The 17615-nt window shown below is 38.1% G+C and overlaps 1 protein-coding gene across 3 annotated transcripts in view; it reads left to right on the top strand.

The window, feature by feature from the left end:
• Positions 1-17615, top strand: part of Tulp4 (TUB like protein 4) — a 231900-nt gene that overhangs the window by 44578 nt on the left and 169707 nt on the right. For 2 of the 3 annotated variants that reach the window (XM_027939588.2, XM_071612877.1), the window contains exon 2: positions 14891-17120. In XM_027939588.2, the coding sequence (XP_027795389.1) occupies positions 16869-17120 (252 nt within the window). In that variant the 5' untranslated portion in view covers positions 14891-16868. Of the gene's footprint in view, positions 1-570; positions 666-14890; positions 17121-17615 lie in introns of those variants that run through there. The other variant, XM_071612876.1, reaches the window with a different exon arrangement.

Here is a 17615-nt window from a genome sequence, read left to right as displayed (position 1 = left end):
CTGAGCCACAACCCCAGCCCTGTTTGTTTATTTTTGATTGATACTTTCTACATATACATAAAGATGAAATTCCCTTTGATACATGTACCACACATGAGAGAAAACATTTGACCCTTGATTTTCTAAGTCCAGCTTATTTCGCTTAGGATGATTTTCTCCATTTCCATCCATTTGCTGGCAGATGCCATTATTTCATTCCTTCTTTATGGCTGAGTAAAACTCCATTGTGTATTTATGCCACATTTTCTTGATCCATTTATTTACTGATGGGTATCTGGGTGAATTGTGCTTCTGTAAACATTGTAGTGACTGTTTCCTGATAGTGTGCTGGATATCCGTATAGTTCTTTTGGATAACTACCAAGAAGTGGGATAGCTGGGTCATCCAATTCCTAGGTTTTTTTGAGTCTCCACCTGCACTTCCTTTCTTAATTAGAAGTTAGTGACTGTCTATCTGAAATCTACCTGTACTTTCTCATTCCATGTCATTTCTTATTATGTGGGGATACACAGTGATGCTTTCGGAAAGGGCTGGCATGTTGGCTTCTTCTATATATATATATATATTTTTTTTAATTTTAATATTTATTTTTTAGTATTTGGCGGACACAACATCTTTGTTTGTATGTGGTGCTGAGGATCGAACCCGGGCCGCACGCATGCCAGGTGAGCGCGCTACCGCTTGAGCCACATCCCCAGCCCTTCTTCTATATTTAATGGCCATTCATTCAGCAGATATTTATTGTATTCACTTTTAGGTCAGTGGTTAAGTGCCCTGGGTTTAATCCCAGTACAAAAAAAAAAAAAAAAAAAAAGATATTCACGTGTATTTCTACCCATGGCAATGAAAACACATTTCCTAAAGTTTACTAGCCATTCCATTATAAAGGAATACAATTTATAATATTAGGAAAGCATTAGCATTCCTATGTAGGGTCCTTCATTTCTATGGGAGAGCATTGTGAACTACATGTATAAATAAAAGCACTTTTATCCAATCTAATTTATATTTACTAAATACCTAATGTATACAGCTGCTTGCTAGATATCTTGAGGAATAGGCATTTAAAAGTTTTTATCCTTAAGTGGCTCTCAAGTTAGCAGGGATGATAGGGACTCAAATACCTATAATATGGTAGAGGATTGAATGAGCAATTTAAGAAAGACTGAAAGTTTTCTTATAAAGACTAAAAGAAGTCCATGGCTAGTAGGGAGGACTTTATGGAGTAGGTAGTTTTGAGGCGGGTCTTGAAAGACTGCTAAACTTTGGTGCAAACATTGTAGTCACAAGGATTAGCTTGGGATTTGGTTCAGATGGTAAGAGTACTTTAAAAGGAGCATAATTTCTATAGAGGACAGAGGTAGTGAGACAGAAAGACCACTCATAGATGGTCAGGAAAAGAATCTTGGATAACAAAAGGAGGAAGAATTAGGAAATAAAACTTCTGTCCACAGTTATTCTAGCCACAAGGACAGTTCTTTAATAGCCCCTAGACACTACTAACACCCCCAAAGGTACTACTTCTTGCTCTAATAGACTGTCACCTCCATTCTTGTGCTGATTAAGGCTTAGAAATCACTTTTCTCCAGATTTGTTGAAAATAGAAATGATTGGCCTTTTTAAATTGTATATCCCACCAGTCATCTCTAGGGACAGATCAAGCCCATTAAAAACCCTAGATAGCAGACACCCATTGGCATCCATCTCTTGGGACCTCCTCCCTCTTTGGGAGCTTTGCTTTCTGTTACTCTAATAAATTCTGTTACTTTGCACTTGCTCTCACTCTTCTTGTGTCTGCAGATTTCATTTTTCAGATTTATAAGATGAGGAACCCATCTACCCTCTACGATCCAGTAGGAGATAATGCTGCAAAAATAGACACGGGCCCATTCAGTGCCAGACTGAGGAGAGTGTTCTTAGGCAGTGAATATGGTCAAATGATTTTTTAAAAAACATTTATTTAAAAAAATAGTTTTATTAATTGTTGATGGACCTTTATTTTATTTACTTATTTATATGTGGTACTGAGAATTGAACCCAGTGCCTCACACATGCCAGGCAAGTGCTCTAGCTACAACCCCACCCCACTTTTTTCATTTTTCATTTATTTGTTTATTTAGTTGTAGATGTACACAACACCTTTCTTTTTTATTTATGTGGTGCTGAGGAATCAAACCCAGTGCCTCATGCATGTGAGGTAAGCACTGTACCACTGACCCACAACCCCAGCCCACTTTTTTCATTTTTTAATTCTTGTTTTTATCTTTATTATTTCCTTCCTTTACTGTCTTTGGGTCCATGTTATACTTTTCAAACCTCTTCGGTTGACCATTAAGCTCCTTAATTTATAGCATTTCTTCTTTTTAAATGTGAACATTTAATGAAGACAATTATCTGCAAAATACTGCTCTTGCTGTAGCCTACAAGTTTTGATATAGAGTATTTCAATTAGTATTCAGTCTTTTATTTTTACTTTATTTTTTAGGGGATTGAACCCAGGGACTTAAACTTGCTAAGCACTTATTCATCCACTGAGCACAGTATTCAGTGTTTTAAATTTTGTATTTTGTTTTTTTTTTTCAATTCACAGGTCTTTATTTAGAAGTATGTTTTTAAAGTTTGTTTATTCCTTTCCAAAATATGAGCTTTTATAATTAATATTTTTGTAATTGAGTTTTTAACTTAATAGCTTTATCTTAATATAGTCTGTGTGACATTTATTCTTAGAAATGTGTTGTGATTCACTTTATGTGGTAATTTTTTTTTTTTTTTTTTTAGTTGTAGATGGACACAATAATTATTTATTTATGTGGTGCTGAGGATCAAACCCAGTGTCTCATGCATGCAAGGCAAGCATACTACCACTGAGCCACAGAGAAAAATAGGCATTCTCTGAATTGGATACAAAATTCTATTCATATTCAAGACCAAGTTTAAATGAACTGTGACATTAGCATCCTCTAGATCTTTACAGTTTTTATCTTTTTTTTAATACTTATTTTTTAGTTGTAGGTGGATACAATATCTTTATTTCATTTTTATGTGGTGCTGAGGTTTGAACCCAGTGCCTCATGTGTTCTAGGTGAGCGTTCTACCACTGAGCCCCAGCCCCAGTCCCTACAATTTTTATCTTAATCTTCACTAATTATTTTATCTTAAATAATTGAGATTTTTGGTTGAAATTTGCTTTGATGGTGGAAAACTCATTTTTCCCTATCAGTTTTTGCTTTGCCTATTTGAAGGTTATTAGATGTTTATCATTTTGGAGTTGTGGTATGTTCTGTGTGAATAGGAGTATTTAAAACTGTAGCTCCCTTTATTGTGTCTTAACTTTTGCCTTAAAATGTATCATGTTCAGCTCTCTCAGCTTTCTTTTAATTTCTGTATCATAGCATGTCTTCTTTTTTCTTATTTTCCAACATGATCTTAGGTTTTGTCTCTTGTAAGAACATGTAACTTTTTTTACTTTTTAGTAATCTGGTACTTTTAACTTGCAAGTAAAGGTCTTTAACCATTAATATTTTGTTATTACTGATATATTTGAACTTCTGCCATCCTTACTGTTTTCATGTATTCTTCCTTTTGTTTCTTTTTTCCTCTTTTCAGAGGGTTGATCTGAGTCTACCACATCTTTCCATTTTTCCCCTCTACAGTGGCTTGGAAGTTGTATACTTTGTTTCTAGTCTAAGATAATCAAGTATAAAGTTAATGAGTATTTTAACTACTTTTCTGAAACTATATTGGCCATAGAGTACTATAGCTCTGATCATTCTTTTGATCATCACATCATTAGTGTTTTTAGTTTTCTATTTTCCCTCCCTAACAGCCACAGCCTTGAGATAAAGCACATGTACTAGAAACTGGCAGCCTGGTTTGAATCCTAGTTCTGCTACCTACCAAATGAATAATGGGCATAGTATTTGACATCCCTGCACCTCAGCGTTCTTATATGTAAAATGGATGATAAAGGGCCTTTTACATGAGAAGTTTAATACCTTTACAGCTGTGCATGTCAGGTGACAGGTGACTTATGGAAGGGTAGGCTGCTGCTTTCTTTTATCACTGTTGTTACTGTTTCTTGAACAAAGTTTAATTTCACCTACATGTCTAACCACTTCTTTTTTATATTTTCTTCTTCTAAGACTTTCCTTTTATTTCCTTCTACTTAAAGAAGATTTTTTTAGATGCTTTTTTTGTTTTCATTTATTCTGTGAGGTCAGCTGGCTTTAAAATTAGCTTTTGTTCTTTAACAAAGGTCTTACTATTTCACTCTTAATGCTTAAGACAGTTTTTCTGGGCATATAATTTTCTTTCTTATATGTCCAGAACATAACTGTATTTTCTCACAGTGTTTGAAGCTATTACTTAGTTGATTTCTGGTTGTCAGTGTTGCTATCGAGATGTCTCTGATCAGCTGAATTGGTATTCCTTTGTAATGACCAGTCTTCTACCTTTGGTTTCTTCTAAACTCTTCTCTGTGTCTTTTTATGTGGTTTTGTTACCAATTTCTGAGAGCTTTTTTGCTCACTTCCAATAAAAATCAGGAAGAAGCGCAGTGCGGCTCCCTTAGTGTGACCAGTTCTAAGCTGTGCATGCTGGCGGCTTTCAGGCCTTCGGTTTCGTATTGGCCCTCGACGCCTCTCCTGGCAGCAGGAGCTAGCAGGGGCTGGCAGCTCTGCAGAACTCTTAGAGCAGCTGGATCCAGAGCCCCTGGCAGCTTTCCATCACTCTCTGCTGTCCTCAGCTTGGGCTGCTGGCTGCTTTCAGTGCCAGCAGCCTTTAGTGCTACCAGCTCAGGCTGCTCTACTCAAGATTGAAACCACAAATAGCCAAAATGTGACCACCTGAAAGAAGTCTTATTAGAACGTACACTGCAGCCCAAGGGGAAGCGGTGCATAGACTGTTCCCATGGGGATGTGGGAAAGGCTGTTTGTGTAGACCAGGAGGCAGGTGCACATACACACAGTGTCCAGTTAGCTGAAGACTCTGCTTAGTCCTGACTAGGGGAGGTGCTCTGCAAGGACCAGACTGGGGACAACTGAAGGGTGGAGTCATCCAGAAAGGCTGCAAGGTGAGGCTGTCTGGGGTGGACCCGTGACCAAAGCAAGATGTCTTGGAGTGACCACAGTTGTCTTATGTAGCTGTGGCTTCCAGTGAGGCATTGGGGGCAGCCATGTGGTTGTCAGAGATGGAATAATAAAAAGTCTCTCTAGGGGAGTGTTGGGCCCTTCTCTTCTGCCTCAGTTTCACTAGAATATGCCCAGTTTTGAACTTCTTTTATACTTATCCTAGTTGGTGTGTATCTGACTTCTTGTATCCATGGATTTTTCATCTCTTCTGGCAGATTCTGTCATGTCTTCAGCTGTCTCTTTTCCATTCTGTCTATTCTGTCCTTTTATAATTCTAATTAGATCTGTCCCCCTTAAAGTGTCTTAATGCTCCTAATTTCTCTTTTATATTTCTGTCTCTGTAAACTTCTCTACTTCAAAAACCTTGATGGACAATTTCTTGAGTTACTTTAAGTAGGTTATTAAGTTTCCTCTTTAAGGGCTAGGGTTGTGGCTCAGCAGTAGAGCACTCGCCTAGCACGAGGGAGGCCCTGGGTTCAATCCTCAGCACCACATAAAAATAAATAAATAAAGGTATTGTGTCAAACTACAACTAAAAAGTAAATATTAAAAAATAGTTTCCTCTTTAATACATGACTCATGTACTGCATTTTATTTCAGTGATTTAGTTTTCTGTTATAAAGTTTTATTTGCTTCTCTCTGGTCATTTTATTTGTTTGTTTGTTTATTTAATATTTATTTATTTGGTACTGGGGATTGAATTCAGGGGCACTGAGCCACATCCCCAGCCCTATTTTGTATTTTATTTAGAGACAGGGTCTCACTGAGTTGCTTAGTGCCTTGCTGAGTTGTTGAGGCTGGCTTTTGATCCTCCTGTCTCAGCCTCCCAGGCCACTGGGATTACAGGTGTGTGCCACCTCCCTGGCTTCTCTGGTTGTTTTAGGTAGTGTCTTGCTTTCTAATTTCTTTAAATACTTTGAATCTAGTTATTTTAAATTCTTTTTATGTTTCTCCTAATATCTGAAGATTTGGGGATCTAAATTTATTGTTTCTACTAATTGTGGTGACTTATTTTGTAATATGTTTCTTTTTATTTTTTTTTGCCTGTGAATAGATTTTGTTTGAACCTCATCTGTGGGAATCTTTAGGTCCTAGATTGGGAATGTTTGCATGCTTTGACCTAAAGCTAAGGGTTTCTTAGATTCTGAGACAACGTGAGCCTCTGAGCTCTGCTCAGTATGTGACTCAGATTCAATGCCTCCCCCTCACAAGATAGGACCAGAGTGTGGCTACCAATAGAGTGAACAATAGTCTGTTTGCCCAGGACCCAGGGGTTTACTGGGATGTGGGATTTGTGTAATTAACACTGAGACAGTTCTGGGAAAACAGTGATGACTGGTCCACTAGTTCTGATTCCAGTGCTTCTGTCTGTTTTTGTCTTCTAGATGACCTGGCTTTCTCTGTTTGGGTGTTCTTTCCTTGGAGATTTCCCATACTTCCCTGCAAGGCCAACAATTGAAAATTGTTTGTTGTAATTTACCCAGGATCTAGTTATTAGCAGGGTCTGGCCCTCTGAGGATCCTGGAAGTGTAAAATATAGTTTCATTTAAGTTAATGAAAATATCTTTCCATGTCATTCCAGTCTTCCATGACTTAATCATCAGTGCTTCCATAGTATTCTTTTCTCTGTCAACATTTACTGAACTAATATCCATTTTGTACAGATTTTTCCTTTATAAAAATGGTGTGGTGGAAGTTCTTCTACTTAAAACTTTGCATAATCCAAGATTATTTCCCTATGATAAAACTCTCAAAGTAGAATTGATAAACTAGAAGGTTTATAGCATTTTAATTCTTTTTAATTACATCACCAGATTACCCTTTTATTTCTCCACACCCTGTGTGACACTGAGTATTATCATTTCTTTCAATCCTTGTCACTTTGATAAATGAAATTCATTCTCTCTTATAATTAAGGCACCTGACTTTTGATCCTAGTGAGCCCCATATATGGCACAACAGTTTTTTTGGAGTTGGGGGATACTAGGTGTTGAACTCAGGGGCACTTAACCACTGGCACACATCCCCAGTCCTTTTTTGTATTTTATTTAGAGACAGGGTCTCACTGAGTTGCTTAGGATCTCACTAAGTTGTTGAGGATGGCTTTGAACTCGTGATCCTCCTGTCTCAGCCTGCTGAGCCATTGGGATTACATGCATGGGCCACTGTGCCTGGCTGGCATAACAGTATTTTAATATCTAAGTTCAGGTGTAGATTCACTCTGAGAAGTATCTAGCTCCCACTCTCTTTCTAGTGAGTAATCAAGCTGTTTGTCTTGTAATCTCCGTTTCTTCCTTTCTCAGTACAGATAATTAGATGTTTGTGCTCTTAGAACTGACTTGAAATCTGACACGAAAAATAAAAAGGGAGTAACTTTTCTGAAAATGTACCTCTCTGTGGCTTTGTGAACATGGCAGTGGACCAATGGCCTTCTCCCTTAGATTCTTTTACCTATACTACCCTTCCGAGAGGCCCAGGCTCTGAATGGTTGATATAGATTTAGTCTGTGTTTATTTATTTAACACAATGCCTTTACTTTTATGTGGTGCTGAGGATCGAACCCGGGTCCCGCCCGTGCTAGGTGAGCGCTCCACCGCTGAGCCACAATCCCAGCCCTAATCTGTGTTTATTATTCCCTTTTCTTTAAAAAGCTGTTGGAGGTGATGTGCCATACTCACTACCTTATTGAACACTGAGTAAACAGGGTTCTGGTGGTATTTTCAGATGGTGTAAGGAGTAGAGTAAAACATACTCTCTGTTTAGGAGTTTGTGTTTTAGTAGGATAATTAAATGGAAAAACAGCTCTACCACAAGCAGAGAAGACCCTTGCCATGTAGTCTGCACATGTGCTCAGGGCGTCTGTATGCCGTATCTGAAGCAGCAGGTGGGGTTCTGAATAAGGCAGAACTTGTTGAGGACTGCAAGCCAATAGGAAAAGGGATTTGATGTCCCTCAATTATAGTAAGAATGTATCTTTGAGTACTCCTGGCTATAACCCTCTCTATGTATATTACATTATCTGACTAGCATGTTTTGAGAAGAGGTAGAAAATGATGGTACAATAAGCATGCAGAGTCATTATTTCCTTATGTTTGTAAGTACCCCATGACAAGTGATTGCTGAGAGAATCCCTGCCTTAAAGCGTAAGCATTGAAGGCAAATTTGAACCAGCTTCTAGGCAGCTATTAAAACTGATTAGGAACTAGATAGAACTGCCTTGGGCTCAATGGATATTTGTGGGTTCTGGAAAGTTCCCCCAAAGAAAGGGGTGACTAACTAGAGGCAGGTTATTGTAATTATTTAAAAAGAAATGCAGAGTTCAGGACTTTTTGCAGTCTGTGGGGAGAGGGGGCAGCAGAGGGAGGCCTGAAGACTACCATTCCTTTTCCCAGCAGCAAACTGTGAAGTCAGCCAGCCATCCACACCTGCAGTAGGTAGCTAAAACAGCAGTCACTGTCCCTAAAAATAAACTGGGTTGTGTTTAATTCACATCACCCAAACAAGAAAACAATTTTTTCCAGTTTCTTTTTGCCAGCCCCCTAACAAGTCTGTAGTCAAATGTTTAAACTTTAGGGCATTAGAGTATTATATTCAAAGTTTTCTACTGTGGATTTTTTCCTGCTTTAAATTTATCTGACAACATTTTATATTTCCCCCCGTAATCTATTGTACAACTTTTACTTTTCATCTCAGTCTTTTAACAAATGTCTTAAACTTTTATTCTTTAGAACAAAATAGGACCTTATTCTGAATTTTTCTCATATTTCCAATATTATGGTTCATGTATTTTTTTTGAAGATATCTTCTTGAGAACTAAAATAGCATCTTTGATGTTCAATTGGGATAATTTAGATTGGAAAGAGTATTCAGTATGTAGGCTATACTAATTTAAAAAAAATCTTTTTTTTTTTTAAATAATTAGGAGCTTTCTAAAATTCCCAGAGGAATAATGCCTAGAATATTTCACAGCTTGTTAAACTTGCTTATGAAAACATTCTTAAATACAAAAGCTTATTTACTCTGAGATATTCATGTAGGATAGGTCCTGAAGGGTGAAGCAAGCATCCATAACTGCCACTCAGGTGGAGAAAGAGGAGTATAACCGCCTCCCTAGCAGAACTTGTGTGCCCTGCCCTGTCACTTCCCTCACCCCTGCACCACCCAAGACTGTTCTGCTCTTTGTAATATTTTCCTTGCTTTAAAAAATGTAGCTATACTACCTGTGATTTCAGTCTTAATTGATAAAATTACTTTGGCCTGTTTTTGAAGTTCATATATAAATGGATTTACATTATAGGCACATATTTTTAAGAGTCTTTTGCTCAACATTATATTTAGGAAATTCACCAGTTTTACTCTACATAGTGTTCTTTGATGTTGGTATATAAAATTCTGTTGTTTGACTATACAACACTGGGGACCTTTGTGGTGTTTTCAGTTTTTGGCTAATGTGAATGATGCTGCAGTGGATAGTTTGTATGCGGGACTTATGAGGAATAAGTCTGGTGCACATCCCAGGTGTGGAATTGCTATTTGCAGTGTGTTCACATCTTCAGTATTATTAGTTGATATCAAAAATTTCCAGAGTGGTTGCATTCTTACAGCTTGTAATGAATATCAAAGATTATATCCAAATTATATAAGTGGAAAATATCTTCCCCGATTTATTTTTATCTCTGATCTCTAATATTAACTCATGACTTAAATAATAATAAACCAAAAACACATTTTATTACCTTCCATAGTAAATGGTATGCATGTTGGTGAAAAGTAGAAACCAGATAACACAAAATAAACTAGTGAAAGTATCTCAAGTTAAAAAGCAGAGTACTTATTTTGTTGAGAGACCAGAGAGCCAGAGAACAAATGCAGTACAGGGTTCTTTTGAAGAATAGATATTCGGTTAAGATTTGTTGGTTGATTAACCCAACGTTACCCATGTTACCTGTAGGATTTTTCTTTTCTCTGCCACTCTGTCTCCAAGTTGTACTTTTCCAAACTCCAGAGCTCTTGATTTGTCCATTGGTTCTGGGCAGCATGTGGGGGTGAAGAGTGGGAGGCATCTTGGAGTACTACTGACTGCCCCTCCCAGGGCACTGATTCAGTCAGGCACATGCATTGTTTGGTTTAAGACTGTAATCTCCTAAAAGCAGGAATGGATTTTTCAGTGACTTGTAGAAATGTTCTGCAAATAAGCTATAATTACTGGAAGCAGGTTTGGGCCAGAACACCGTTCCAGTGACGAGCCTCCAGGCTTTCTCCTGGGCCTGTGTTGCCACTTTCAGAGTGGAACACAGAAGGACAAACTGAGGAAGATTTACTTTCGGTCTGTATTGAATGGCTTAATATGAATAGTTGCTTTTAAAAACTATCTGATTTTTTTTAATTGAGGTGAAAATATTTATCTTTGAATTTACTTTTTGTGCTATTTTAAGTGCATAAGTCAGTGCACTGTACATTCTCATTGGTTTTCAACTGTTCATTTCCAGAACTGTCTTCATCTTGTGAAACTAAACCTAAACACCCTGTAAACACTGACTGTCCATTCTCTCTTTCCCTCACCCGGGAATCCACCCTTTCACCAGTGAGATTCATTCTTTTTTTTTCTTTTTGATAATGGGGATTGAACTTAGGGGCACTAGAATACTAAGCCATACCCCCAGCCCTATTTTGTATTTTATTTAGAGACAGGGTCTCACTGAGTTGCCATTGCTGAGGCTGGCTTTGAACTCATAATCCTCCCGATCCTCTCCTCTCAGCCTCTGGAGCTGCTGGGATTATAGGCATGTGCCACAGTGACAGGCAAGAATTATTCTTTATGAATCTGCCAACTTTCAGTCCCTCGTGGAAGTGGAAGTGGACAGTATTTGTGTTTTTGTGCCTGGCATACATATTTCGTTTAGAGTAGTATCCTCATGGTTTATTTACTTTGTAGCGTGTGTCAGAGTTTCCCTTCATTTTAAGGCTAAATAATATTCCCTTGCGTCGTTGCATTATATTTTACACACTGTATTTTGTTTATCCCTTATCTGTCTGGGGACACTTGGATTGTTTCCACTTTTTGACTCTTCTGAGTCATGGTGCTGTGAACATGGGTGTACAGATATCTGTTCCAAGTTTCTGCTTTCAATTGGTTGGTTGCTTTTAAATTTTTTTGTATCAACCCCCTTACTAGTGTAAACAATCTTAATTATACCCCAGAAATTATTTAATCATTTACTGCCCTTGTTTTTTCAGTAGAAAATAAGGCAAAAAAAAACGAAGAGGGCTGGCTGGGGTTGTGGCTCAGCGGTAGAGCACTCGCCTAGCACATGTGGGGCCCTCGGTTCGATCCTCAGCACCACATAAAATATATATATAAAAAGGAAGCAAAGTGTTCGACATCACTCCTTTGCATTAGTGGCAGCACTAAAGTTGGCTGCAACCTTTCAGTAATGAGGATGTTATGACTGTGACTTTTTTGTTAGTTTTTTTGTATACATTATCTCCTTTGAGTCATAAAAAGATAGCATTTTATTTTTTCTTGAAATAGCTGCTACGTTTGTCTAGCACAAATGGTGCTTTATAATTTTAAGATATCTTAAAAGTTTGGTTAGAAATCATAATATATGTAAAATGAAACACTTTGAGCTTTTACTAATGATGATTTTTTTTTTGTACCAATGATTGAACCCAGGTGTACTTTAACCATTGAGCCACATCCCCAGTCCTTTTTTGTATTTTTATTTAGAGACCAGGGAATCTCGCTAAGTTGCTGAGGGGCTTGATAAGTAGCTGAGATTGGCTTTGAACTTGCGATCTTCCTGCCTCAGCCTCCAGAGCCTCTGGGATTATGGGCGTGTGCCAACACGCCCTGTACTACTATAGGGATTTATTCCATGTATCTTAATATAATTATTTAAGATTTTACATGAAGAAAGTTAGATATCAGTGGTTTTCAAACGTTTTGGTAACAGGGCCCCTTTATACTTACAAAAGTTATTGAATCCTTCAAAAAGCTCCTGTATATGGTTATCTGTTGATATCTACCATATTAGATATTAAAACAAAATTTTAAAATTTACTAATTCATTTAAAAATAACACATTAAGTGTTATGTAACTATTTTGATGAAAAGTCACTATTTTCTAAAATATAAAAATTATTTGAGTATTATTTTACATTTGGGAGTTATTTCTAATGTCTGACTTAAAGATGGCTGGATCCTCATATTTGCTTCTGCATTTAATCTGTTGTAATATGTTGTTTTTGTTTTGTGAAGAAAATCCAATTTTGCAGATATATAATAGAAAAAGGAAGGAGTATTTTAATAGTTTTTAGATAATCATGGAATATTTTTCTTTGATATTAGACCCAAACTCAACAAGTTATAGTTTCTTAAAGGTTAGTTACAATATAGATTTTGAAATATATCAATGAAGTTTTCATACTTGGTAATATTAAAATCCACATGTTTCTTGTGCCTTCAATGAATCTTTTACTCAGGTGCAATTTTTATCACCATCACTGGTCATTTAGAATATATTGGTTTACCAAGGATGTAACTCTTCCAAATATTGACATGGCATATTCCATTTTGTGTTGCTATAAGGAAATACCCGAGAGTGAGTACTTTATAAAATAAAGAGGTTTATTTAGCTCACTGTTTTGTAAGCCAAAAGTCCAAGATTGTGTAGACCCATCTGGTTGGCCTCTGATGAAGGCTGCTGGCTGCATCATAATGTGGCATCTGGGATCACATAGCAGAAGTGTGTGTGAGAGATCTCATGGTAAGAGAAAGTGAGGCAAGAGAAAGTGGGGAGGGGCCAAGCTTTCTCCTTTACAGCAAGCAGCCTATTCTCAAAAGGAGCTTAACCACTCCTGGGAATCTAACCCACTGCGGGAGACCCGCGTGAATTTCTCTGCAAGGGTGATTATGACCCAGTCACTTCCCACTAGGTACCACCTCCTAGCGATCTTACCACCTCTCTGGACTGCCACACTGGGAACCAGCTTCCAGCACATGAATCTTTGGGGGACAAGCCATATTCAAACCACAGGAGCACACAAGGAAATAAGAAATGCAGAAGAAAAAATTCACATTTATTAGTATCACCCCCAATTGGGTGAGGAAGGTCTTTAAGTTTGGGGGCTCTGTCAATAGTGACAGGTACTATTTTTTCAAAAATTATGATTTTGATTTGAAAGCTTTCCTTTTTTTTAAAAAAAAAAATTTTTTTAGTTACAGATGGAACAATACCTTTATTTTGTTTATTTAGTTTTATGTGGTGCTGGGGATAGAACCCAGGGACTCACACATGCTAGGCAAGTGCTCTACCACTGAGCCAAAACCCTGGCCTCAAAAGCTTAGTTTTTATGTGGCAACAAATCTTGTTATCTGTTTTCCTTAAGGTGATAGGTTCACTTTGTTCGTATTCAAGAAAATATCTGTCAAATACTGAAGCCAGAATAATTATAATTATATATTGATAAGTAGCTGAGATTGAGTTATATTATATAACTATAATTCTCATTCAGTCTCTTTAGTAAACCTGAGTACCGTGAAAAAAAAATGCATATTGCAGCTTAAACTATTGCAAAGGTGCTTTTCCTTCAGATTACCAAGTACTTCAGTGCTTTATGTGCACGTATTATTTTAGAATAAAGAATATTAAAAAACCATGAACTCAAGGGTCAGTATTTAATCATAATATTTTTTACTGCTTCCAGGTGTGGGGGCAGGTAAATGTAATTCCCAGTTTACAGGAGGCTGAGGCAGGAGCATCCAGGAGTTAGAGACCAGGCTGGGCAACTTAGTGAGATCTTGTCTCAAAAAATCCAAAACAAACAAAAATGTTTTCATTGATTGAGAACATTGGTAAGTGAAGCTAGCTTTAAAAAGAAAAAGAAACATGGACTGCTGGTACCCCTCTCCCTTGATTTGTGTTAGAGGGAGCAGTTTGACCTTTGTTGTTTTGTAACATCAATTCAAATATCAACATAGGGAAAAGACAAAGAATGTCCTAATATTATTATGAAAATAGTTTTCAGGATCTTGCTAGGACTTGGTCCCCTAGGCCAGTGATACTCAGAGCTGGTTCTCTGACAAGCAGATTTCACATCTCCTGAGAACTTGTTAGAAATGCAGACACCTGGGCTTTGCCCAAGCCCTTCAGTGTCTGGGGAAATTTAATGCTGCATTTTAGAAAGGTCATCTGAGGGCAAAGTGGAATGGGGACAGGTGGGGAAATTAGCGACAGTCTTGCAGCCTCTGCAGAGGGTGTGATGAGAACCTGCCCTTCAGGCTGCTAGAAGGAAGGAATGTAGGATGGATTTCTAGAGGTAGATTCTCTAGGGCTTATTGCTAGTTGACAAGTTAAAATCGGAGAGAACAGCTGTGGTTTGCTCTGAGACTTACTGGCAGTTGGAATAACTTGCATGAGCATTTTAGTGTCTTTTTTGAGAGGCTTCCTTAAACAATGACCAGGACCTCTGAAGGGGTAAAGTCTTCAGGGTCCAGAGTTTTAGAAATAACTGTGTATTGTGAAAGAAGGGAGGTAATGTTTTCATTCACATATGCCCAGCCACGGATAGACTTTCTACAATGGTATGTGGTATGGTAGTCAGACCCCTGATGTTGTATGTTGAAGTTCAGTAAGTAGCTTCATCTAGTAGATGTGAGGGTAAAGATGGGCGTCCATTTTCAATTATTGTAATTACTCTCTTAGAACTTTTATTCTTCAGTATTTTAAAGTTCTTTTATATCCTTTTTTGTTTTACAGATTTGTAAGACTCCAGAGCCCTCAAGACGTAATTAATCTGATGGTTCCTGAAATAAGTGGAAAAACAAAAATTCTAAGTGCCAGTTGAAGAGTGTGTCTGTGTATATTTAAAACCTCTCTGTGCACACATTTACACGAGAAGACAGGCTCATTCTTGTGCACATTCAAGAGTTTTCCAACTGATGAAAATTAATTTAAGAATCAGATGGAGCAACTTGACACCACTGGGCTCAGGAGCCCGGGGAGAAACACACATCATTAATGGCCAATTTTCCATATGGTCTTCACGGGTAAAGAAAGTTTGCAAAAAGAAGAAAAAAAAATTGCACAGATTAATACTCAAAAATACCTCTCCAGTTTAAAGAAGAAACTAAGTGAGAAGGTAACCAAGGGAGAAGTAAGAATTCAAACCCTGCAGATGGAATTATGCAGCATTTTCTGTACTTTATTTTTTATTGGATTTGGTAATTTGAACAGACTTTAAAATTCTGGACCGAAAAGTAACTTTGACTGTGGTTGTGGCTAGAGGAAAGCAAATTCAGTGTAATGAGACAAGTCTAACAATGAACAGAGATTCCCTTTGCCTTTTTTAGTTAATTATATTGAGGAATTTTAATTTATTATTTCCCTTTACCTTTTCTGTATCTATAGGATAGTATCTTAAAATAGCAATTGAAACCAATAATTATCAAATAAATATCCAGGAAAACCCAAGCAAAGCTTCCTTTTCCTTGGACTAAAGGTGTGGAGACAGGCTCTGGATGTGAATAGGAAAGCAGCCCCTCTGCAAGGCGCAGGGACTAGGACGTTGTGTGGTGCTGGGGACTTGAGACTGTCCTGGGCATGTGCTTTGAGGGACTACTCTGTTGAAACTAAGAAGACTTGCATATGAGGGAAGATTACTCAATGTATTTAATTCTGACATTAATTGTTTTTTCATTAAAATGGAAAAATATGTGATCTTCAGGAGCAGAAAAGGGAAGAAGTAACGAGGAAGTGGGGAAGGAGTCCAATGAAAGAAGCAAAATCCTGCAGTGTGACTCTGCTTTGTCAGCAAGAGGAATTAGTACTCACACAAAGCAAATACTGGGTCCACTTTAATAGCTTTAGGCCCTGACTCTGCTGAAGGAAGGGGCTTACTTTTCAGCCTCTATGGCACTGAGGGGGGCGCCGGCTGGTGGAGGAGTTGTTCTAGGGAGCCCTGCGTTCCTCAGGGACACAGGGCCCAGCTTTGCAGTAGGAAGTTTCTGGTTCTGAACATCGGGGAAAAGAGTGATTTTCTTCCTAAAATTTGGACTGCTGTCTGCACAAATTCTGGTCTGCTTTGCACGATTTGTGTGCCTTTTTTTCCCTTTATGCAATCTTTTTCAGCTTTAGCAGCAGAAATTTGTCTAGTTTGGAAAACATGCCAGAGGGTGGCTTCAGAAGGAAGATGATCCTGTATGGTCTGTCACTGCATCTGAACTTTTGAGTAGAAATAGAAAATACCAGCTAGAGGGATTCTTAAAGCCTTAAGTTACTTGAAATCTATGTATTTGCAACCCTTTGTCTCTGGAATCACATTACACAAAACTGGAATCTCAGGCTGAACGAGAATAACCAAGTTGAGTAAAAAAGAAGAAAACTCTTTTGTTTCTTGATCACCACTTATTAACAATGCTCTTTCTCCAAAGGATCAGTGTGTTCTTCCTCTAAGGACTTAAAAATAAAAATGGACCCCATGTTTTTTTAGGCATAACCTTTTCTTAGCAGACTGCCTGCCATCATCTTTTATAGAGGAATTTTTTCACTATGCATTTGGTGGATCTTTATAACATACTGACCTTCTAATTAGCTCCAGGTCAGTCTTAAAGGGGGAAAAAAGCAACACAAACCAATCATAAAAATAAAATAAATAAACCAATGAAAGAATTTGGTTTAAAATTTCCACCATTAAGTAAGCATTACTTTTTAAGTAAAACAATTCATTGAAAAAAGTATGTATGCAGCGGTGGAACATGGACCTGTGCTTTGCAGTGACTCCAACATCCTCTGTTTATCCTGGAAGGGGCGTGTCCCCAAGAGTGAGAAGGAGAAGCCCGTGTGCAGGAGGCGCTACTATGAGGAAGGCTGGCTGGCCACTGGCAATGGGCGAGGTGTGGTGGGCGTGACTTTCACCTCCAGCCACTGCCGCAGGGACAGGAGTACTCCACAGAGGATAAACTTCAACTTGCGGGGCCACAATAGTGAGGTGAGCTGTGGTTTTGTTTTGCTTTTTGCCTGGTTACTTCCAGTAGTCTTTCGAGTCCCCCAGACTTGAAAGTTCCTTTGCTTCAGTTTTGTAGCTTCCAGTGAGATTTCACACCATGAAATTGGTTTCCTGTGTTCCAGTTTGAAGGTACCAAGGTGGACTCAGTTCACAGTGGCCTGTGTCTTCCCTTGTGGGTCACTTATCCCTAAAGATCACTTCTTGATCTCCTCTATGTGTCTTGAGAGTGGTTGCTGCTTGTCTGAAAGTGTCCAGGCATTTGGATGATGCCCCGTGGGTGTGTTGGATAGATGATTCTGTTCTATCTCTTATGTTCCTTTTCATGACCTAGACAGAATTGCTTTCTGCCACGACCCTGTGCAAAACTGACAGTGTGAAAATAAAAATGGTGCTGCTTTTATATTGTACAGTTAACTCCTGCATCTCTCTGGTGATGGTTTAACACCTGACTTTATTTCATATGCTTGGAGGTGACAG

Source organism: Marmota flaviventris, chromosome 6, assembly GCF_047511675.1.
Source record: "Marmota flaviventris isolate mMarFla1 chromosome 6, mMarFla1.hap1, whole genome shotgun sequence".
In the NCBI taxonomy this organism is placed as follows: domain Eukaryota; kingdom Metazoa; phylum Chordata; class Mammalia; order Rodentia; family Sciuridae; genus Marmota; species Marmota flaviventris.
Note: the sequence above shows the minus strand (reverse complement) of the source record. Positions and strands in the feature narration are given on the sequence as shown.